General features: G+C 42.6%; 2 protein-coding genes across 5 annotated transcripts; both read right to left on the reverse strand.

Annotated features, from left to right (window-relative positions):
- Positions 1-5,513: 5,513 nt before the first annotated feature.
- tada2a (transcriptional adaptor 2A) lies at positions 5,514-13,592 on the reverse strand. Of its 3 annotated transcripts, XM_061217667.1 has the most exons (16): positions 13,444-13,555; positions 12,890-12,995; positions 12,595-12,701; positions 12,307-12,366; positions 11,526-11,617; positions 10,862-11,016; positions 10,376-10,464; positions 10,169-10,241; positions 9,871-9,934; positions 9,191-9,234; positions 8,961-9,071; positions 8,754-8,825; positions 6,847-6,979; positions 6,613-6,656; positions 6,127-6,206; positions 5,514-5,904 (listed from the first exon to the last, which is right to left on the reverse strand). In XM_061217667.1, the coding sequence occupies exons 4-16, from the start codon at positions 12,307-12,309 to the stop codon at positions 5,719-5,721; spliced, it is 1,146 nt and encodes a 381-aa protein (XP_061073651.1). In that variant the 5' UTR covers positions 12,310-12,366; positions 12,595-12,701; positions 12,890-12,995; positions 13,444-13,555; the 3' UTR covers positions 5,514-5,718. The 3 variants fall into 3 exon arrangements, with proteins under 3 accessions (XP_061073651.1, XP_061073649.1, XP_061073650.1); XM_061217665.1 differs by lacking the exon at positions 12,890-12,995 and having other exon boundaries at positions 13,444-13,592; XM_061217666.1 differs by lacking the exons at positions 12,595-12,701; positions 12,890-12,995 and having other exon boundaries at positions 13,444-13,553.
- Positions 13,593-14,175: 583 nt separating this feature from the next.
- Positions 14,176-24,530, reverse strand: nek8 (NIMA-related kinase 8). 2 transcript variants are annotated; one of them, XM_061217703.1, is made up of 15 exons: positions 24,432-24,530; positions 23,032-23,237; positions 22,308-22,540; positions 22,051-22,182; positions 21,404-21,612; positions 20,900-20,979; positions 20,210-20,379; positions 19,852-19,999; positions 19,440-19,516; positions 19,211-19,328; positions 18,956-19,106; positions 17,679-17,842; positions 17,016-17,168; positions 16,238-16,396; positions 14,176-15,871 (listed from the first exon to the last, which is right to left on the reverse strand). In XM_061217703.1, the coding sequence occupies exons 1-15, from the start codon at positions 24,476-24,478 to the stop codon at positions 15,843-15,845; spliced, it is 2,076 nt and encodes a 691-aa protein (XP_061073687.1). In that variant the 5' UTR covers positions 24,479-24,530; the 3' UTR covers positions 14,176-15,842. The 2 variants fall into 2 exon arrangements, with proteins under 2 accessions (XP_061073687.1, XP_061073686.1); XM_061217702.1 differs by having other exon boundaries at positions 20,210-20,397.
- Between the last annotated feature and the right edge of the window lie 87 nt (positions 24,531-24,617).

The following is a 24,617-nucleotide window of genomic DNA, read 5'->3' on the forward strand; positions in this document are numbered from 1 at the left end:
ACCCAGAAATACTGTGTGCCCATCAATTTCTGTTATTTATTTATTTATTTATTTATTTATTTATTTATTTATTTATTTATTTATTTATTTATTTATTTGTTTGTTTGTTTGATTATTTATTTATTTATTTGTTTGTTTAGTACATTGTCATTTATGAATAGATATTTTTTCATGTGTTTTCAGACTGCTCATAAGGTTGGTCCATATTGTATTGGTTGTGGGACTCTCTGTTTCTGCAGTATTAGTTGTTGTAGCAGTGTTAATGTACGCAGCAGTGTAATGAATCCTTGGTACCCCAGACATGTCTCTTGCATAAAGCACACTGCCTTTGTCCCATTCACACTTATTCAGCAACCACACTGGCAACAGGAGAGAACTCTCTCTTTTATCACTCATCTTTACTTCCTTCACACTGGTCTCCATACCCGGCACAAATCAGTATTTAAAATAAAGTCGCCCCAACAGGATCTGTAGTCCGAAACAATATGATTCATGCGTGCATTTAATTAAACAGCACAGCAGTCTCACACTCAACAGACAGTTCACTGCTTTTCAGACCTTATAGAGAGACAACACATTAAGGAGCCAGGTGGTATTGGGAACGAAGGACAGATTCGAACCTGAGCCAGATTATGGTCCTGGAGATGCACATAGGATAGCAGCTTAGAGAAGCATGGAGATATAATTGGATATGTCAGGTTCAAACTATTGGTGGGACTACAGAATCCATAGGGCATTACATTCATCGATTTCTATTATGCACCTATTAACATTACAATAAGATATGACATTATATAACTGTTTGTAGCTTGGATACCTTGCTTAGTAAGATAATATATCTAAATATAAGACCGTTCTATAAAGCTAGACAGGATAGCTAGTGAAGTACGCAGGGAATAATTTCTGATTATGATATAATGCTTACATTTGGACCTGTGTTTATTTAATATTTATCCCAGGATTAAAATATTGGGATGGGGTATTTCAGCACAGTGTACCACAGTATTCTTTTCCAAGTAGATTACTGTCCATAAGAAACTTCTCTTCAGAGAGGACATTTTAGACTGCTGCTAATTACACGCACAAAAAAAAAAAGTTATTATATTTATTTATAATGCAGCCACGGGTTATAAACCACCGTGAGGTAGTGCAGTGCATTGACACTTTCGCTCAACATTCCCGCTCTTAAATGACTGTATTGTCTGATCCATCAGACCTTGCCCTTGTGGGCATGCAGCGGGTGTTATAAGTAAACTGTGTTACAACAGCATTTAATTTAATTGGGCCACAATTATTAAAAGCCATTAAAATAGATAAGGAGCTTGAATTATGTTAGTGTAGGGCAAAAGGTGACAGACAGAGAAAAGTCAGTTTAATTTATTTTGCTTCACCTGATCTTCCGGTGCAAGGTTCATAGTCCTGTACACTCAAGACCCTCAAATATCAGAGCATATATCCACACCATTGCAGGTCTGTCGGCCTGTTGGCTGACGGAGATCGCTTTGATTTAGGCTTGCAGATGTGAGGATAAGCAGGAGTTTGAGTGCGTTTGCAGCTGCGTGTGATGCAGCGCTGTGTGAGAGGCACTGAGGATCTGACTGCAGAAGCTGCTCCATAAACGCGACTGTTCATTCATTCATTCCTGCTTCATATTCATTGGTCTGTACCCTTAAAGAGACAGTATTCATTTTCATGGGATGTTGTTGGCCTACAAAATTCACATTAAAGCAATATTGATATCTTGATTATAATATTATTAAATTAATCATAATAATATTACTATTATACATTAAATGAATTACATGAAATAACTCCCTCAGTACTGTGGGACCATACAGCTGGTATATACTGTATCTGCATATTGATCTGCATATTGATTTCTTTAAATATATACAGTGAGCTCCATAATGTTTGGGATGAAGACATATATTGGCTCTGAACAATTTTAGATTTGTAACCAAACAATTCACTCGTGGGTAAAGTGCACATTCTCAGCTTTTACTAGGGTATTTTATACACATTGGTCTCCAAACATTATGGAGGTCACTATATATACATATAAAATAGTGTATTTGTATTGCAGTATATGTCCTCTCATTCAAATATATATTGAAAGTAGTTTGAATGAACTCTACTTCATGCTGCATTATCTATTTGAATATGAAAGCTATTTATACATTTATAATACCGATTTTCATTGAAATATAAAATGTCTATTGAATATTTAACAAAAAAAGGTTTTGCGGGATGTAATATTTTTATGCATCCTTCTTCCATATTATAGAGATTAGACAGAGGATCATGCACAGGACATGTTTGGGGTGGTGTGATAAACAGGATACTGTCACTTTAAATTTGTTGTTTACCTGTTCAATAACTCTGTAAGGTTCAGTGTTAAGATTGTCTTATTTGTTATTTTAACCCCTTGAGTATTTCAGCAAAGCAGTTATTACAGATGCATTCTGGTTAGCTTTAATGAAGAGAGTTAATCTATTTAATGCATTGAAAACATTAAATGCCATGCAGGGAGAAGCATAAATGAGATTAGCGAGTCACAGGTTCTGTTGGCTATCCTTACACTTGCTTCTGAGCCTGTGGGTCATATTGTAAACTATCAGTATCAGAATGACAGGACAAATTGTCTCACCTAAAGTACAGTGTACACTACTCAGATACCCATCATTCATTTCGGTCATCTTGGATTTTTATAAAGATGGGCACCTGTATGCCTGCAGGACATAAGGATGTTTGTATTCCTCAAAGCATTTTAATATCTGGCGTTCACACACTCGATAATGTTGTTTTAGGCTTTTTACGCTTTACGTACAATTTGGTTCTCTGTTGCTTTTTCGTTAGGACAGCTACAGCGTAACTTAAGAACTCCTAATGTTAGTCTGTGAATGTGCCTTTTCAGATCTACTGTCTGCTACTGATTTCTTGGGTTTCTTCTTTCAAACAGTTTTGCCGTTTGTCATTTTTATGACATTGCATGCCCTTGTATGCGTTCTTTTTTTTAAAGTGCTCATTTGGCCAACCTCTTATAATAATAATTTCCCTTTCACAGACAGCATTTTGTGAGCTTTGTTGTCATAATAAATATTAATCTTGGTATAGCTGAAATGTGTACTGTCATAATTGTTCCAGTATTAACTTCAGAGTATAGAAAATATATATACACTACAGTGCAAAAGTCTTAGGCACCTGTATAACATTCTGTATAGATGATTCAAAAATGATTCAATGAAAGGTCCTAAATAAACGTACTATACATTTTACATTACATTTTAGTAATTTGGCAGAATAGTTAAAAACTGAATCAAATCAGTATTTTTTGTGACCACACTTTGGCGTTAAAACTGCATCACTTCTCCGAGACAGAACTGCAGGACAGCATTGGCTAGGACTATCAGCAGGGAGGTTGTTCCAAGCATGTTGGAGAACTTGGTAGGGATTTATATAGCGCCTTTATCCAAAGCGCTGTACAATTGATGCTTCTCATTCACCCATTCATACACACACACACCAACGGCAATTGGCTGCCATGCAAGGCGCCGACCAGCTCGTCAGGAGTATTTGGGGGGTTAGGTGTCTTGCTCAGGGACACTTTGACACAGCCCAGGCGGGGGATCAAACCGGCAACCCTCCGACTGCCAGACGACTGCACTTACTGCCTGAACCGTGTCACCCCAAACTTGCCACAGTATTCTGCAGACTTTGGTTGGCTCCTTTCTTCAGATCTCAGACAGCCTTGATCAAGTTTTTATGTATAAAGTAGTCAATGGCTTACAGTAATATGTTACTTTTTTTAATCAAATACAAAAATGTCTCTGTAAAATTTAATCTTTTGGAAAATGAATATTCGGAAGTCTCAAATGTGGTCTTTTATACTAACACACACACAAAAATAAACATATATACATAATAAAGTCTAGGGTGTCTAAGACTTCTGCACAATACTGTACATTTGAAGACATTACAAGACAAAAATACATAAGACTATAGTCTTCCCTCCACAAAGTAAAAAAAGGATAAACCTGAATATGTCCCTTTCTTTATGTATGGGAAATCTAACGTGTATTGTCTTGCCTCCAAAGATCAAATGAAGAAATCCTACATATTTCCTTTTAGATGGATGAGAATCATCTCCATTTAATAAACATGAATAAATATGGTAGATATACCACATACTAGTTTTACAGGAATAATGACAAGGTTTAAATGCAGAGGTAACCCTGCCTGACACATCTGCCGTACCCCCACATACACTAGACACATGGGATGCACCCAAAAGTCCACAGTTGGGTCCAGTTGCAAAATTGCAGAACTTTGCATCGACAAATCTCCACATGTGCAATTAGACACCACTTCCATACCAACAAAATCTGTCTGAATGGTTTTGAGAAGTTTAGTTTGCTACACGACACCGCTTTAACCAGCAGAAAGATGCATGCATATGCTGTACTATGCAGAGACGAACCTCATGACTAAAGTAAAAGGTTGTTGCCTCTACCAGGAGGATGAACCTTAGCTGCAAATAGATCTTCCAAGGTAGACAATTACCACCAAGCACACATCAATATTCACAAATGGTTTATCTAACACAAAATCAAATTTGCAATAGCCACCTGATTCTCTGGACAGGGACACTGGTGTTAATGAATCCAGACCAAAAGATATGCAAGATTCTGTAAGGAATAATCCCTCCCAATATGGTTTCCATTAAGACATAGTAAAAGGTCCAGTGCTATTACGCTTCCTAATGGAGGCTGCACAAAATACTGAAAATGGGTGAGTTGGATTATACAATGGGGCCCATCCATTGAAACATGAATTACATGTATATGTTAGAAATAAAATCCAGTTCATATACTGGTATTATTTTAACATTATATGTATACAGTGGCTGTAGAAGTTCCACAGGGTACCATGTACAGACGCAGGGTGCTCCTCTTCAGCTGCAACAGATCTTTCATACCTGTACGTGTGAATTCTTCTGTTTGTGCGCTCTGTGAATATACTGTATTTGACTGCTAGCTTTCCAAGTTTGTGAAAAATGTTGAGAACTCATATCTGATGTTTTGAATTGACAGCAGTCTTGACTTTTCTGACATTTTGCCTCTTCAACTAACATGATTGAGGAAGGCCCAACGGTCAGAGTATTAAGTTATTACAGGACTGTGCATTCTCACAAGAATTTCACATAAGCTTGAAATATGTAGGGTCACGTTTACGAGTGACCAAGACAGTGTGACAAAAACACATAACCTCATAATGGTAACAGTCCTTACATACGTACCAATAACCATACCATTTTGCGTGGCTTCTGGCTTGTGGTTGTAGTAGTTATTAAGCTGGGTAACAGAATATTTTTTTATTTGTATTGTTACTTTGTTAAATAATCCTATTTGGCCAATTGCCAATCACCGCATCAATCTACCACATCTTGATTCAACTGCAAGGACAACAATCTCTAATCCCCCCCTGCCCCAACCCCCAACCCCCACCCCCTCCACTTGCAGATGGGTTCTGAGGCAGTGCTTTCAGTTCCAGGTCCCTCAAATGCAGTCCGAGCACACCTTCCACCCAGCAATATCAGCAGTATCACCAGTATGACCAGTATGACCAGTATCACCAGCACCACCAGTCTGGCTGGGTGCTTTTCCTCGACGATGTCCCTGCAGGTTTGGTGGGCGGGTCAGGAATGGGCGCGGCGCCGGTCTAGGCCTTGTTGATGTACCCTTCCTTGATGAGGAAGTCGTAGATCTTGCGGGTCTTGTTGACGTCGATCTTGATGAGGGCCCGTGCCTGGGCCAGCCGCAGGCCCCCCTGCCGGCGGCTCTCGTTCAGCAGGGCCTGCTTGTACTCCAGGTAGGCCCCCGGGACCAGCCGGACCACCTGACACAGCTGCAACCACACACGGCCCGTTAGCCCGCACAGCTCAGCCAATCGCATGCAAACAAGGCCGCAATGACACGGCCCAAACCGTGTGCTTCTACAACGGGGGTTCCCTTAGGGTAAGCTATCGCTCGTTCCACATTACAACCGTCTCTAAATAACGGCCATTACGGTTTGAATGAAAGCCCCTGATCTACTCGACTGTGAAGGAAAGCCGAACGTTCGCCGTACCTCCTTCTCCCGGTCGTTGAGTTTGTCCGTGCCAGGCAAGCCGGTCAGGTTCAGAGGGGGTGCGCTTCTCCGGCCTGACGCTGCGAAATGGAGAATATAAACCCACAGTGACCTACAGTGAAAGTGCAACGGGTGCAACCCAGTCCTTCAGACGACACGCAGAGGGTTGCTGCACGAGTGAAGTTCCCCTCTTAGATATTAGTTTTCTTCCTTTACAGGTCAACCAACCAAACCTTCATATGAAAACTGATATTGACAGGGCACCATCGTAATAATTTTTAATGGATGCCATCTCAACAAGGCCTAGTGTTTGGCCATAAAAAACAATCAATGGGTTGCTATGGCTGCTCGGCGTCCAACATGTCATCGAGGAAACTGTCACATGATTAAGAACGATCCATATGGAATGCATCTGCTGCTTAAGCCATCGAACAGGATCACTTAACCTGCGAGAAACCGCAAAACCGGGGAGAGGGAGAGCCTTACCGGATGTGGTGATGGTGGTGACCACGGGCGTGATCCCTGCATCACTGAGGAGACAAATGCCTTGTGTTACCATGGTAAAAACACAGTAAAAAATACTCAGACTTGAATGTGTACATGAAGCACTAAGTTAAATATTTTATTTTTACCCATATTTAAGTCTAATAAATAATCAAGTGTTCACTATAGATCCAAGTTTCGGTTTTGTTTTGAATTGAATTGTGGGTAAGGGCTTACATAGCAGCCTGTTTGTGCAGCCACTGCTGGCAGGCACGGCCATCCTGGATCAGCTGAAGAACATCGCACAGCATGCTCCTCTTCCTGCGTTCATCCTCCCGAACACGCTTCACACGCTCATACACCTTCGCACCTGCAACACAGACACACGCTTATACACATTAACACCTGTAACACAGTCACACGCTTATACACATTAACACCTGTAACACAGTCACACGCTTATACACATTAACACCTGTAACACAGTCACACGCTTATACACATTAACACCTGTAACACAGTCACACGCTTATACACATTAACACCTGTAACACAGACACACGCTTATACACATTAACACCTGTAACAGACACACGCTTATACACATTAACACCTGTAACAGTCACACGCTTATACACCTTCGCACCTGCAACACAGACACACGCTTATACACATTAACACCTGCAACAGACACACGCTTATGCACATTAACACCTGTAACAGACACACGCTTATACACATTAACGCCTGCAACACAGTCACACGCTTATACACATTAACACCTGCAACACAGACACACGCTTATACACATTAACACCTGCAACAGACACACGCTTATGCACATTAACACCTGTAACAGACACACGCTTATACACATTAACGCCTGCAACACAGTCACACGCTTATACACATTAACACCTGTAATACAGACACACGCTTATACACATTAACACCTGTAACACAGTCACACGCTTATACACATTAACACCTGTAACACAGTCACACGCTTATACACATTAACACCTGTAACACAGACACACACTTATACACATTAACACCTGTAACACAGTCACACGCTTATACACATTAACACCTGTAATACAGACACACACTTATACACATTAACACCTGTAACACAGACACACGCTTATACACATTAACACCTGTAACACAGACACGCTTATACACATTAACACCTGTAACACAGACACACGCTTATACACATTAACACCTGTAACACAGACACGCTTATACACATTAACACCTGTAACACAGACACACACTTCAGCAACAGCCATTTCATTAATATGCTTGCATACAATCATGCAAGTGTTAAACCCCCAAACTGGCAACCATTTTGGAACATATTTAGACCCCTGTGTTAACCCCTTAATATTGCCCCTTTACTTGGCACAAGCTATAAAATGACATACCCAAAATAGAATGGTTGCAATTTTTCAATTCTTTTGACTCCAGGCATAATCCTGGTCACTTCTGAAAGGTAACCCTTTGAGGTTTGTTTTCCAAGAGTCAGAATTACTCCAAATATTACTAACGGAATGTTACAGAAGCTAACGCAGTGAAAAGATTGCTGAAAAGATTGTTTTTACCATGTTTGCACTTCTCCCCCTACATCTCTCTCTCAACCTGCCTTTCTTGTGCTTACCTCAGACAGAAGATCATAAAAAAGAAGTGCAATAATAACACCTTGTCTACGAATATATGCATTGAGGTCCATTGATTCGCCACCCAGGTTACAAAACAAGGTATTGTCGTCGCTAAAGCAATGGCATCTTAAATTAGGTTACACAGACGGGACCGTGAATTTTAAAGCTTTCAAACTGAATAACCAGTTAGCATCGTGATTGAAACATTTCAGCGTGAAAAAAAGTTTTATTCCGTTTAATACATAACGACTGCCATGAGGAAAAATAGAAAATAAGCCCGCAAAACCTAAATCCTGGCTGAATTCAGATGGAGGCCCAGAAATAATTATTATTACCTATTTTAAGTTTATATTTTTCTGTAGTTCTCTTTTACAGAGATATTATTGCATTATTAGTTATTCAGCAGAGATATACCGGTGCCTACTGCTATTTAACAGAGAGGCTGTCATCAGCACCATTAGTATGGCGTGGACTCACTGCAGAAGGACTGGATTCCTGCTGTCCGGTACTCCTGAAGTCTCTGGATCTCCCGCCTCAGTTCAAACTCTACTGCAAGAGAAACAGCCCATGAGCGACCTCCACAGCACAGCATACTGGGAAATGTAGTGTGCAGTGAAGCAGTCTCCAAGGTTACGTAAAGCTGAAAACTATGCGCGTGTGCGTGCATGCGTGCCGTACACTCACATGCATGGCTCTCGATGAACTTGTCGTGTTCGACGGGTCCTACTACCCTGGCGAAGCGTCTCATGGTCTCATACAGATCCTGCACCTGCTTGGGGTAGCGTCGCTCAAGCACTGGAGCACAAATACACAGCCGAAATCAATCCCCCAGTCATTACAGGCAGTGCCGCTCTAACACGGGCGCAAAAACATATCGACAGAATTGCGCGCACACACACAGCTGGAACACTCACTCTGAAACTTTCTCAAGTGGATTAATCCATGATCCCGGATGATTCTGGAACAGGACAGAGCAGTCAGCCCAGCCACTTTCTCACACGGAACCCGAAACGTTGCCGGATTTGATTATCTGGGTTAGGCATGGAACCCGGAACATTGCCGGGTTTCATTACACCTAAGATTAACACGCAAGTCTCCTATTTGGAACAACGCTGCGTCAACTCCACTCTGTTTACACGTGACATGACCATTTCGGAAGGATTAAGCTAGACAACACGGTCTACCGACGAAAGCAATGTACAACAAATATTAATGTTAGTTTGGCTTGTGTTTAAAGCAGCCAGATGTTTAGCTGAACACTAGTTGACAGAAAAGTAAATACTTGAAAAATAATACAAACACACATCCGAAATGTCAACATATACCAGACATGAAATAAATCATAATGCATAAAGTGGAGTCCACACACTGTCTATTGCACCAAAGAGAAGTGTTTTTCTCAACAAAACAAAACATGACCTTTCAAGCTACAAGCCTGTCAAGCTTGAAAGGTCACGTTTTGCTTTCTTAAGAAAAACCAAGGATGGTTCTTCGATGGAGCAGTAACTAGCACCTTATGAAGTGGCGACTGAGTATATTCTTCTGCTTGTATTATACAGTTATTAACAGAAGGTGCAGAGTAATTTAAACTCACTTCTTCCTGCGCTGTCTCTCCTTCAATCTGGAGTGGTAAATATCAACAACTGCAATCTTTAGGGCTAGGGAAGAAGAAAAAAGAAAAAATGGTTCACTTGTAAAACAACACTTCCCACTTCCATATCAACATAGTCAGTACCCTACAACCATTGCAAATTGTACTGCACATTGTACCAGTTTTTGTACCTACAATTAGAGCCTTTGACAAGCAGACAAATGATTAAGAATAACTATTCAGATGCGTTGCACACAGCAGTAAGCCTGCTTCCTGTCTGAGCCAGTTCCCTCTGGGTTACCGTGCAGAATATCAGAGTCGTCATCCACAAAATCAATGTCTTTCAAATCCCATTCCGCGTAGTTGTCAAATTCCTGGCAGAGGAGCAGAAGACAGACAGAGAGAGAGAGAGAGAGAGAGAGAACAGAGTTGTGGACCCCATATAAAGACAGGATAAACAGGGTGTATACATCCTGTTCTGTGGCATGAAATCATCCTGATTGCTCACCTCCATGAAGTCTGCTCTTGCAGGCATGTACCCCGCCATGTCTCGCGACAGCACAGAGTCAAAAGCCGGTCTGGGGGGGTCGTCAGTGGCTGTCGGAAAAACGGATACGGAAGCAGTTCAAAGCACATGTAAACGGCACTTTACAATTTATCCAACTCTTTGGCATATTAAAACCATCTTCATCTATGATTCGCTGTCCCTTTGATTAATACGCAGCAGTTGTCAGAACAGCCTGATAGTATTCAACAAATGACTGAAAGGAAGCCTATCAACTTTCTTGGTAGAAGAGTTTACATTCTTAAAGTGAGACTGAGTGATGGACTGTCACTACAGACTGTGGATATGGAAACAGCTACAAATTACAAGCTACAAGTATAGGAGATGTTTGCAAGCACATTTTTTCCCCATTTGAAATGGAGGTTCAGGTGGAAAAGAAAGGAGATGAAAAGGCTAACAGGAGCGAAGAGCAGGAGAGTGAGGTCGCACGTTTGAAGGGGATGGCCGTGTCAGCAGTGCGAGCCTCCATCTGCCGTAGGCCCAGCAGCGTGGAGGAGAAGAGCGGGTTGTTGATGAAGTTCTTCATGTAGTGTCCCTCGCACTCCTCCTTGCTCTTGGTGCGCATCTGATAGGCCACGTCCTGCCTGCACAGGACACAGTGATGCTCTTTAGTTATGGAACAATGGATTTGGGTTAATTTGGCTCCTTCACAGTATATTAAATCATATTTTTTTTATATACAGGTATGATAATTATAACTGGCACAGACATCTAATTGTTTTCCGACAATTTCTACCATCCTCAGCAAACCAACAACATTTTATGAGATGAGCCACACCACCTATAGCTTTATCTGGAGAAGAAAACGCAAAACATGAAACAAAAAACCACAGGGTTTATATTCTTAAAGAACACCAATCAAATCAACATAACCACCAAATTATGTTGCAGCACTAGCTGTTAATAATAATTGATGCATGTGCAGGTGTGTACACGGGTGCAGGTGTGTACACGGGTGCAGGAGTGCACACGGGTGCAGGAGTGCACACGGGTGCAGGAGTGCACACGGGTGCAGGAGTGTACACAGGTACAGGTGTGCACATAGGTGCAGAAGTGTGTGCAGGTGCAGGAGTGTGTGCAGGTTGGCACTGACCAGTTCCCAAAGCCACAATCCATCACTGCCTCCAGTAAAGCCATCTCCTCCTGTGCCGTCCAGCCAGGCTCCAGCACAGGGAAATCTGAGGTCTGCAGGAGACAGACCATTACATGGCGTTACATGTCATTCGGCTCTTATCCAAAGCGACGTACAGTTGATTAGACTAAGCCAATCCTCCCCTGGAGCAATGCAGGGTTAAGGGCCTCGCTCAAAGGCCCAACAGCTGTGGCTGTGTATTGTGGCTACACTGGGGACCGACCTTGCGGGTCCCAGTCATGGACCTTAACCACTACGCTACAGGCTGCCCCACCCAGAATTCCACCAACACAAATTCCATGTCCAAATATATACATAGCAAGGATAATGAGCAGCTTTCCTTTGGACCCCAACTGGCAAAGAATACCAAGGCCAAAGGCACCCAATGCAGGAGAGTCCCATTTGAAGATATTTACAGGAAAAGCATGCACTAATCTCTCCACTCCTGAATGGAGATAGGGGGCCATATGGCTATAAACATGTTTCCACTCCAAACTGGGAGGTGAATGAAAAACAGGAGCTAAAACAGCGCAAATACATCAACAACAAACCAATACCCGAGATGAGATCACTGAAAGAACAAACAAATAAACGCATTCATCACCAAGGGATAGCATACAGATTAACCTCAGGGCCCCTGAATTTTGCCCCACACAAATGAGCTTTTACACTATAAACCTACCCTAGTCCCCAATGACTGGTGAAGCCTTGCCAATACATTTGTTTTCAGTATTATTCTTACCATAATTTCATATCTGTGGTCACTTTGGTGCTTCTTGTACTCAAACCCTCTGGTAAAACACTGAAGAATAAAAAGATGCGTTAACCTCCATATCCATATGTTCATACTATAGCTACACATTCAGGTACAAACCAAGCTCATAGACACCGGTGATAGTTGCAAAGTTTATTTTAGATTAAAAGGACAGGTATAATGTCCTGCGATTGCACATTTAAAATGTTACTAACCAAAATGTGCATGAGATAGGATCAAAAATGGAAACGGGACTGAAACAGACAAGAAACAAACCTGTAGGCAGAGAAGGAACGGCGTGGGACCACACTCGGCGCATTTTATATACGGCTCGGTCAGGTAGGATGAGCAACCCCGGCAGGGTGGCTTGTCGTACGGGTCATCTGAGATCATTTAAATAACTGTATTTAGCTGGACTGTGTATTTATGAACGTACTTCTGAGCTGCTCCGCGTGAACACGCTTAAGTTCGCTACCAAATTAATTAACTAATTAACATTAACAGAGGATGCAAAACATTGTTACATCGATTTAGAATCCAAAACAAAAAATGGTATACATAAAGCTGCTACCTTATTCACAGGGAAAGAAATTGTCTTCATCATTCATCTAATTGAGGTTAGATAGCTATGTCTTGGGTCTTTGTCACACAGCATTTCAGTGCCAACAGCTAGGTAGCTAGAGTTAGCAGACATAAGTAAACACACACTCCAGTTATGCCTTTCTGTTAGTCTTGCCCACATGCTAAATTAACAAGCTACGTATAGCGTGAACACGCTCAACTAACAACATTAATGCTACCGTAAAACAGATGACCACCGTTAGGCACGGGAATAGCCTCCGTTTTCAATTGAAAACGCTAACTAGGTAGCTGGCTACCAAACTAGTCAAGTATGCTCCAAGCTAGCTAGCTAACCATCTAGCAATTTACGTAGCCATCTGTGTTCACCATCAGTGGAGTGGAGCATGTTAGCTTGCTTGCTTGCTGGGTGGCTAGCTATGGCTTGCTCTAACGTTACACATTTCCAATTTCAGAATATGATATGTAAACATAACTAACTTATCTAACCAACTATATGACATATTACAACGTTATAGCTAATTGCGTCACTTAAGAGACACTTACTTCCATATGAAGCTAACCGATCCATGTTCGCTGCTTGGTAAGCAGCCGATTCTCACAGCCCCCCTCGCTGTCGCACAATCAGGCAAAATGAATCCAACGTCAATGATCAGACTCGATCAGCCGAAGGAACGGCTGGGCTTCCCCCATTGATGGTGTAGAAAATGAGAAGATGCACATATTACAATACAAATAGACCATCGATACATACACTCAGCGACCATGTGCACACATCTCACTTTCTGCTGAAATACCACAAATAATTAATATTAATGCAGTGGTGAGTAACAATAATAATTTAAAGCTATTATGCACAATGAATCATATATTCATAGTACTATCAGTTAAAATGTTTAATTTGCTGGGTAAACTTTCTAACTACCAAATGTCACAATCTCTGTACAGTGTCACCAAAACTGAGAAAAACTTCAGCCCTAACTTTTGGTTGCTTGCTGTATTCATTTACTTTCTGAGGCAACACCTAGTTGTGGTTTAGATAAAGATCAAGCTACCTAGTAACAGCATTCACAAGTTACTTTTATCTGAGATAAAACTAGGCATAATACAATAACTATAATCTGCTGTTTGTCTATTATGAGCACAAATGCATTAAAAAACATGATATATGATCATGCTTGTAAATAGTTTGCAAACTGGACATTCCAAATCCGGGTGGGATTGGAGGAATTTACTACATTTAGTTTTTTTTAAAACGAAAGAAAAATAAAACAGATATTAATGTTAGGGAGACATGTTTTATTTAACATTCATTCATATACAATAACGTTTACACACAAGGATAGTTTTAAACAAGGACACAGTGTCATTCTTGCAAAGCACCACTCTTACGCATCATCAACCATACTTTGCCTGTTACTTGCTCCCCTTTATGGAGAATGTTGAGCCTGCTGAACGTGAATGAGTGAGTGAGTGTGTGAGTGTGTACACAAATAGTTTGCACATGGAACCACATTCACTCACAGTGGATAGTGTCACTGTGTAGAGACAGTAGAGATCTCGTATGCTTTGTCCAATTTTACAAGTTGCTCAACTGATTAGCCTGTCCATAGCCATGGGGTTTGTATATCTGAGGTTTTACAAATTTGAGATAAAATATAAAAGTAGAAAGACTGAGTTTTGCACACATATTTACAAAAGTGATAGCCGAGGGCTGACAGTCTGATAATTAATGACAAATGAATCTTTACCTAATGATCCCACTAGTTGGCAGGAGCATATTTTACTATATTAGAAAAAAAATATTATATTTGAGTATGAGTGAAAATGAGAGATCATTTGTATGTTTTATTGCATACACACTCAGGCTCAGCATTTTATTAGGTATTTAATACTTATTTTTTAGACTTAAAGTCTTCTGTTTTTACCTGTTGTGTGTTCATGTTTCTACCCGCTGCTCACTGCTCACTGTATGTTTTCGTTTTTCGCACCATTCTCTGCAAACTCTAGACACTGTTGTGCGTGAAAATCACAGGAATTTTAGCAGTTTCTCAGATACTAAAACCACCCTGTCTGGCACCAACAATCATTTCATGGTCAAAGTTACTCCGATCAGATTTCTTCCCCATTCTCACATTTGGTCTCTTGACCACGTCTGCGTGATTTTATGCATTTACTTGATTAAAGCTGGTGTACAGGTCTACATAATAAAGTGCTCACTGAGTGTAAGTCAAAGATGCAGGAGATTTGTTTATCTGGCTAGTGTTAGACTGTATATACCCTATTCATGTTTTTCTGTGGGGCTACAGAGACAATTTCATTATTTAGATTTAATATTATTAATACATATTGTGGAGTTAAATCATACTTAGCATTTGTACCTATACTTGTATGTTACATAAGTCACTGTGATATTTATATTATCAGTATTTCTAACCTAAGATATGATACAAAATAGCCTTCCACAGGCTACTTGAGTTTTCCATTCAACGTCACCCAGCTGCTGAAATAAAAATTGATGTGATTAAGGTAACTGCAATATTGACTTTGAATAAATTAGAAGAAAGACCATGAAAAGGGGTGGATTTGCAGTGGGTATCCTTGTCCTTGTTAAAAAGGTGTGTGGACAGTCATTGTGTTTTTTTAGTGTTGATACAGACAGAGATGGAAACACAGTCCGGAAAGTTCCATGGCGGGGAACGAGACACAGTCTTCTGCTTTTGCATGGGCTGAGCAGGTCCACGTCGTCTGTGATTATGTATTCGAGATTTGTTCTGCCAAATTTTGGAGATGTCAAAGGCAGACAGACAGCATGGCAGTCAATCACTGTGTATGTCCTCTATAGCCCAACAACACACAGGTACCTAGAGGAACTTCACAGGAATCCATCTCGTCTCTTGTCTCAGTCCTTTTCCTCTGACTGCTCGGGCTGGTGGCATGGAGGATCACCTGGCAACCGACTCCTCTATAAAAGCTGGGAACAAGAGAAGTGATATATACACACATATATAAACAGATACACAAAAAAAACATATAAACACACACTATTCAATTATAAAATATTTCAGACTAAGCTCTTCATTTTCACTTTAAATGTTGCTTCTTGTGCCTCAATTTAGGCAAATGTTGATTCATTGATACAATTTGACAGCTCATACTGTACTGTACTCACATTCTTAATGTAATATCCGTTTCCTGTAACTTTCTTTATTAACATTGACCTTTTTGAATGTTCAATGGCATTGCAAATTGGGCAAAAAATGCAAGAAAATAAATCTATACAAATAATAGTTAGTTCAGCAAAAAAAATGTGAACGACTAATAATAATAAAAATATTACGTTTCACGGCCAGGAGGGTGTTTCCATGACAACAGGCCACAGACATAACAGTGTAAGGATGCCTTTCCTCCAGCTGCACTGCCTTTGGTATCCCAGAATCCTCCTCTTTCCTTCCCAGCCTGCCACGGGCCCCTTTCCCCCAGGTGTACACCTCACCCTCTACAGGAAGATGAGGAAGAACAGAGCGGTCACCACAAAGGGATCAGGATTTGACATTCTCCCTGAAGCTTGCAAACGCCAGTGGTTACTGGAGGTATTGCCATTTCGTAAGTCTCCCATTGAAGTTCATTCAAAACTATGAATTTACTCTGGCCAAATTATACCATTTTGGACAGTACTTTTAAATTCTAAAATTCCATCACACTGAACTAATTACCCACCAGGGAGCTATTTTTTTCCACATCCCAGAGAAGAGCAGATCAGTGTGCTGACACACGTTCTTTTGACTGTAACATGATTCCTGTAGACACTTTGTGCTCTTGGAGGGTGCTAGTCAGCTCATCCATTACATTACATTACATTACATTAATGGCATTTGGCAGACGCTCTTATCCAGAGCGACATACAGTTGATTAGACTAAGCAGGAGACAATCCTCCCCTGGAGTAATGCAGGGTTAAGGGCCTTGCTCAAGGGCCCAACGGCTGTGCGGATCTGTGGCTACACCGGGGATTGAACCAACAACCTTGCGGGTTCCAGTCATGTACCTTAACCACTACGCTACAGGCCGCCCCCATCCTGTTCTGTTGAGCTGATGGGCCACATTGAGGCAGGCTCACCTGCGCTGATGGCCAACGTGAAGGCATCCCCGCACGCGGCCATGACGATGCCCTGCAGCCCTGGCACGGGGTAGGGCACCCGGCTGGCCCTACGGGGGCTGCAGCCCAGCTGGCCATGCTGGTTACTCCCGAAGGTGAAGCACTGGCCCTTCTCTGGACACACAGACACAACCACGCAAGTCCTTTACACGGGCGAACTGATACGGCTACGACTACAGACAAGGTCACCAGTTACTTAGTTAATAAATCGGGGGTCCCCAACCCTGGTGCTGGAGAGAAAGAAAGCGTTGGTTGTCTTACCTGATTACAAGTTTTTAAATTAATATGGAACTGTCCATCATTCACTGTAAAATGCATGCACATGGAATTAGGCTGTGGTTTCTGTTTAAAAACTGAAAGTGATAGTGGTAAATATGTCACGCTCTGACAGGTGTATCAGAAACATTGCATTCTCCATCAGATGGTGCGCACATGACGTATAACGCAAACAGATCCTTCGCATTAACAATGTTTGAGGTAAGAACATTGTAACTTAGGGGGCCTTTTTTTTCCCTGGGAAACCAGTTTCTGTGGGACAGCTTCCATTGCTGTTCAGACTGTGGCGTTGTGCACAGTGCTGCTGTTTCTGAGATATGCTGGAATGGAGCCCCGCTGCTCTCTCACCTGTCACTCCAGCAGAGTGGGAGGTTCCAATGTCAATGTAAACGATCTTCTCCACATTCAGTGGCGCTGACCGGACTGGGCTGAAGGTGGTCACCTCTTCCACCTGATTGGAGCTGGACGGCTCCTCTGTACCATCAATCTTGTCCAGACCTAGCTTATTAAATCTGATGCATGCAGAATTACAATTCAGTGATTAATTCACTCATGATTAAAAAAACCAAAAAAAAACCAAATGTCACCTAATGGAAAGATAATAGCAATAAGTATTCACTAATCAAATAAAACAAGGTAACAAAAAAGGCTTTATGAAGAACTTTATGCGTTCAATTGATATGGTCCTCAGTGCCCCCAGTTGAATGCCTGGCATGTTTTTACACTATTTAAATGGTAAATGGTTGGAATTTATATAGCGCCTTTATCCAAAGCGCTGTACAATTGATGCTTCTCATTCACCCATTCACACACCAACAGCGATTGGCTGCCATGCAAGGCACCGACCAGCTCGTGAGGAGCATTTGGGGGTTAGGTGTCTTGCTCAGGGACACTTCGACACAGCCCGGGCGGGGAATCGAACCGGCAACCTCCGACTGCCAGACGACTGCTCTTACTGCCTGAGCCATGTTGCCCCATTTAAATTAACATTAGGGTCTAAAAGCACCCATTTACAATGAGGCATCAAGGTGGAAGGCGTTAGTCTGTAGCGTACTGGTTAAGGTAAATGACTGGGACACCCAAGGTCGGTGGTTCTAATCCTGGTGTAGCCACAATAAGATCCACACAGCCGTTGGGCCCTTGAGTAAGGCCCTTAACCCTGCATTGCTCTAGGGGAGGATTGTCTCCTGCTTAGTCTAATCAACTGTACGTCGCTCTGGATAAGATATTCATTCATTCATTCATTCATTATCCTAACCCGCTTATCCTGAACAGGGTCGCAGGGGGGCTGGAGCCTATCCCAGCATACATTGGGCGAAAGGCAGGAATACACCCTGGACAGGTCGCCGGTCCATCGCAGGGCACACACACCATTCACTCACACACTCATACCTACGGGCAATTTAGACTCTCCAATCAGCCTAACCTGCATGTCCTTGGACTGTGGGAGGAAACCGGAGTACCCGGAGGAAACCCACGCAGACACGGGGAGAACATACAAACTCCGCACAGAGAGGCCCCGGCCGACGGGGATTCGAACACAGGACCTCCTGGATAAGAGTGTCAAAATGCCAATAATGTAATGTAATGTAGTCTGGGCAGGGGAAACGGGCCGAGCTCCTCACCTGTTGCTGCCACAGGCCAGGATGCTGCGCTGTGTGCTGATGATCAGGGAGCAGTCCACCCCGCACAGCACGCGCTGGGCCTCAAACTCCGCCGGCACACACACCTGCTGCGGGGAGTTGTGCGGGTCCTGGCTGCCCAGACCCAGACGACCTGTCGCGCGGGACGCAGGAGAGGAAGAGGCGCGTCAAAAACCGCTCCAAGAGCCTGTTTTCATAACACCACAGTCCCAAGAACATATGAAGCTGCTCCGTTACCGTTATCCCCTCTGCCCCAGGCGAACACCTCCCTCTCATTGGTCACGGCCAGGACATGTGACGCCCCGCAGGACACCTGGACCAGCTCATATCCCAGCAACGCCTCCACAATCTTCGGCTGTAGAAACACAAACATTAGGAAGTCCACAGGCCTGACTTTCTCTCAGACTGTAAGCAATGTCACTTCTCTTTGTGAGCATTCAGAGCTGCTGTACTGCTGAGAATATACCTGGGTAACATCATTAAAGTTTCCGTGTCCAAGGCAGCCATTGCTTCCACTCCCAAATGTCATTATAATGCCTCTGTCTGTATATTGAAAAAAGAGCAATATGACAACAAAACAAACCACCAACAAAACCATGATGTACACTTACTGTACTGTTCTTACTGTATGAGATCCAAATAAGTTGGGTTACAAGCTAAATGTATGATTGTAAGGCTTTAAAAATCCACACTGTCAAAGACTGGATGGACAGCCAATACAGCTGAGGAGATGATTTGTTAATGTGAACATTTCCTTATTTGTGTAGTATGACCCATTCTGAATAACTCTTGCTGTAATGTTTACCCTGTTAAACGCTGGACCTTTCCACATGCACACACTCATGCACGCACACACACAGAGGTGAATACTGGCCTACCTGTCATACAGGTGGTGAAGAGGTCCCCACAGGACACTGATTTGATGGTAACACCAGACTGCCCCTCCAGGAAGCGGGAGATGAACTGTGGCTGCATGTGCTCCACTGTCCCAGGAAGAGAGGGCTCTCCGCACCCCACGGAGGGGGCCTGACCCATTCAATGAGGGAATTGACACAAATAATCGCAAGCCTGAGCTATTCACAACATCACAAGATAATAAGAGTAGTTAAATTAAGTTACTGGAAACAGCGTGCAATTCAGCACTATGGCATCTGAAGATAACCCTTGTCTGGGAACAAAAGCACATAAACACTATAATACATATTTCTTAGTTTTCATCAGTGCGTGACCGCTGACCTCCCAGGTGATGAGGCGGCCGGATTTGGTGACGCCCATTTTCTGTGTCCGGCCCAGAGACACCTGCAGCACCTGGGTGTTGAGCATGGGCAGGCGGAGGGGTGCAGAGATGCCACTTCCCCAGGTGTAGACAGACGACAGGGGGAGAGGATGTCCCATAGTTCCTGTGCCTAAACCCAGCATCCCATCTGTCAGAGGATAGTTAGCATGTAATGCAGTAGCACAGCTCAGTTAGCATGCAACACAGCAGCACAGCTTGGTTAGCATGCAATGCAGTAGCACAGCTCAGTTAGCATGCAACACAGCAGCACAGCTTGGTTAGCATGTAACACAACACCACAGCTTGGTTAGCATGCAACGCAGTAGCACAGCTCAGTTAGCATGTAACACAGTAGCATAGCTTGGTTAGCATGTAACACAACAGCACAGCTTGGTTAGCATGTAACACAACACCACAGCACTGTAAGGCATGCAAAACAACATAGGGAACAACACAACTGACAGAAATAATTCAGTTCCTTTTAAGTAATGACTCTCTCTAATCCCATCTAACACTTCCTTGCGGCATTGTAGCTACAGTACATTGTAGACCAGTTTGCTGCATAAAAGTGATAGGAATACAAAAGATAATTTAGGTAAAATTCAATTGCAATTAATGCGGTATACATTTAACAGCAGATGTGCACTGACCTCTGGATCTGCTGGTGGGCATTCGAGCTCCCGGTCTCCCATGAGCACCCGCCTGCACCGTCGACAGAGGCTTCTCGATCCTGGGATCAAACATCGTAACAATTTTTACAATGACAATCAGCCAGATGATGGACATCATCCGTGAGGGTACGCATGTATCACATTCCTGAGGATACAGCTAGCAAGCTATGTAGCCAGACGTGCAAGCAGCGACCATCACAGCCATCTCCAGGCTGTGACACCTGGGTTATGAGACCCCTTGTCAGCAGCAGGAGCCCCAGCCTTGACCACGCTCATCACCTGCGCATCTTTTTTTTTTTTTTAAGATATTTTTTCAGCTTTATTGGACAGTATATAGTATAGAGAGACAGGAAGAATGGGAGCGAGAGAGAGGGGAAGACATGCGACAAATGTCGGACGGTCGGATTCGAACCGCCGACGTCGCGGCTCGCGATGAGCATGCGGCCAGTGCTCTGCAGGCTGCGCCACCGAGACACCCATCACCTGCGCATCTTGACGTTGCCGATGTCGGTGCAGAGGTTGAGCAGAGGCCGAATGCAGATGGGCTGGGCCATGATCTCGCTCAGCTGCGGCCGATTGGATGGGTCCAGATTCAGCATATTCAAAATCAGCTGCCTGAGCTGTGGGCTGTACCGGTCCGAGATCGGAGCGAAAGTACCGCTCATGATCTTCAGAACCAGGGCAGGAAGGTTCTGGAAGGAGAAGAGACAAGATTTTGATACCATCCTGCTTACTAGCTGTGTTCCACACAGATTCAGGTGAAACGAATGCAATTTTGGTAGGAGTATGCATATTTTAGGGTCTAACTGCAATTTTTCTGAGCTGTTGGTAAAACAATTTCCAATGTGACAATGAAGGTTTTCACATAATTATCAGAGAACCAACCACAGGCGGAGGGGAAGGGAGAATGGGGCTCTGGGGGCAGGATAAGGGACTTTTCAAAAAACATATGTCACTGCCCTTTGCGAACATTTTGTGGGCATTTTAGATGCTAAAACCAGGAAGAAAATGCTGATGCATGCAGGCTTTTAACACCTATAAAAACCCACTGACTGCCATCCTATTTTAGACATGAAATATCCGCATAAACGCATGACAGAGAATAAAATGCGAGGTGGGAGTTTCCTTACCGCTGCTTCAAAAGCTCTCTTTAGGCTGGCTAATTCATACAACACACAGCCCAGAGCCCAGATATCACTCTTCTGGTTGTAGGGTTTTCCCTCACACAGCTCAGGGGAGATGTAGCACGGAGTCCCCACGACCTGCAGGTGCATGGGAGAGCCAACGGAGAAGCTGGTTACGGGCAGAATGGCTCCACATTGCAGCAGTTCGACAGTGACAGACCGCAGTATGAGTGCGGCTGTTGGCTCTGCCGGCTGACGCTTACAGTGTAGGCTTTACTCTTGCTGACAAGGATCTTGGAAATGCCAAAGTCTCCAATCTTGACGATCATCTGGTGTTTGTCCAGCAGGATGTTTTGTGTCTTGAGGTCCCGGTGCAGGATGAGCTTGTTATGTACGTGGTAAAGCGCCAGGAGGATCTGCACAAAGAAGTGCATGATGGTGTCCTCATCCAGCAGGGAGTTACAGCGCTTCTGGATGTAGTCAGCCAAGGTCCCACCTACACAGGGGAAGAGTCCATCAAACATCCTCACAAGGGTCATCTGGCTGATTGAGGTCGAAGTTGAAACATTAAACACTGACAATTTAATGCTCTAGGGACCTTGCGATCTGAGTTACATTACGGTTGAGATCAGTTGTTGAATACAGCAAATATTGCTGAATTGTCTTGATTTTGATTCAATTAGAGAAAATTGAATGAGGCGAATGAGAACCATAATACCATAATACAAATAATTAAAATATGTATTAGGTTAAGAAAATGAAAGACGAGCTATAAACAGCTGAAAAGCAAAATTTCCCAGTTGTGAATGATCTGGCATGGAACGACTCACGTGCAGAAATATAGAAATATTGCCAGAAACTTCTAACAACAGGTTTGACTTGTGTTCTGTCAATGTTGCTGATGCCCCAGTAGCACCGACCTACATACTCCTGAGTGAGGATAATTGAGAGAGAGAGTGACATGAGAGAGCTCAGGCTGATGAATACCTGGCGCATACTCCATAGCGATCATGAGGGCCTTGTCCTCCAGGAAGTTCTCGTAGTACTCGATGATGTTGGGGTGATTGAGCAGCTTCAGCACCTGGCATTCGTTCTGTGCAGAGAGACGCTCATCTCGGGTCATCTGCTCCACCGGGATCTCCTTCAGAATCACCAGGGCCCCATCGCTGTGTCTGCGGCACAGGTGAACAATTCTGCCTCCCACACACACACACACACACACACACACACACACACACAGGAGTCGATTGGTTAGCTTAGAGCTCGTTAAGTACAATTTCTGAAGGCAATGTCCTACCTCAGTAATGCCAAAAAGTAAAAAGAGAGAGATTTCTTTTCATAAATGAGGTAAAAATGTCAATCATTATAAAAGTTATAAAACCATTCGGTCCCAACAGTAGAGCAAGGGCTTCTTAAATAGCTTCAATGGCATATTAATAACACATAAATGATTTCTTAATAGACCTCTGAAATAATAATGTTTAATGTTTTGATTGAAAATCCAGACAGTGTAGGAAAAGTATTACCTTGTGTTATGTAAATAAATTCACAACACTTTTTTCCACTGGGCATTGATGCTTTTGGAAGCAAGAGTATTGTATGAATGCATAAACAAAATAACATAACTTCAGCTCTTACGCAGGGAACGTATAATGTAATATATCTGACAGAAAATCCACTATCTTTCAGTGGAAGTTGAATTGGTATAATTTTCTGAAACAAAAGGTCAATCAACTGCCTGGGTTATGAATTCGGATCAAAAGGAGGAACAGTTCTAGCTTTGTGAATCGTAGTTGGTACTTTGACAAGAACACTGATAAACAGTTGGTCCGAGGATCTAAGCTTTACCCTTTATCCGTGGATGTCAGCTGGATCAAAGTAATGTCAAACTGAAAAACTGGCATTCAACAGAAAACAGCATTGTCTAAGTTAAATTCTGTCTTTAAAGTAAATACTTTTCTATAAATGAATAAATTACGTTATTCATATGAAAAAAACAGTCTAGGTATCTTGAAGATTAGCAAGATGCTTAATTTTGCAAGTTCCTTTAAATATAGTAGCTGTAGCAAACTAACCAGCTAACTAGCTAACGAGATTGCATTTTTTGCGTGGTTAAAGTTTGCTAAATAGGCAGTAAAGATAATTTATATCGTAAATCTGAAATATTGCCGACAGCCTGATGCTGGCTAGCTAACAAGTAAATCATCCAACCAACTGGTCACCGCCGCTGCAGTTAGATTAACGTTACGGCCCAACGGCAAAGTTTTGTAACGTATAATGTTAGCTAATTTAGATAACTCTAATAGGCTTCTAAATAGCTTCGTTAAATATTGAGATAAATTAAAAGCTTCACTTAAAAGTACAAAGTAAGGAGATTGAATTTTTACCCAAAAGCTCCTCTTCCCACCACTTTTATTTTCTCATATTTTTCCATTTCTCACTGTGTGCACACTTGTGGAGACAGCCTTATCGCGTCTTCCTTTTTTGTATGACGTAATCGGCGTTTATTCTTGCTTTGGTTTACAAGTTCCGGTCAATGTCGAAGTTATTTTAGCAGTATAGAGTTCCGGTAT

The sequence above is a fragment of the Conger conger genome, chromosome 13 (assembly GCF_963514075.1).
Source record: "Conger conger chromosome 13, fConCon1.1, whole genome shotgun sequence".
In the NCBI taxonomy this organism is placed as follows: domain Eukaryota; kingdom Metazoa; phylum Chordata; class Actinopteri; order Anguilliformes; family Congridae; genus Conger; species Conger conger.

Excerpts from the sequence above, each read along its gene's own strand:
- tada2a (XM_061217665.1), bottom strand. The coding sequence starts at position 13,468 with ATGGATCGGTTAGCTTCATATGGAA. Across the intron at positions 11,017-11,525 it reads GATTGTGGCTTTGGGAACTG|GCAGGACGTGGCCTATCAGA; the intron begins GTCAGTGCCAAC and ends TGTCCTGTGCAG. Across the intron at positions 9,935-10,168 it reads CGACTCTGATATTCTGCACG|CCCTAAAGATTGCAGTTGTT; the intron begins GTAACCCAGAGG and ends CTTCTTCCCTAG.
- nek8 (XM_061217702.1), bottom strand. The coding sequence starts at position 24,478 with ATGGAAAAATATGAGAAAATAAAAGTGGTGGGAAGAGGAGCTTTTGG. Across the intron at positions 22,183-22,307 it reads GCAAGAGTAAAGCCTACACT|GTCGTGGGGACTCCGTGCTA; the intron begins GTAAGCGTCAGC and ends ATGCACCTGCAG. Across the intron at positions 19,107-19,210 it reads CTGGGGCAGAGGGGATAACG|GTCGTCTGGGTCTGGGCAGC; the intron begins GTAACGGAGCAG and ends CCCGCGCGACAG.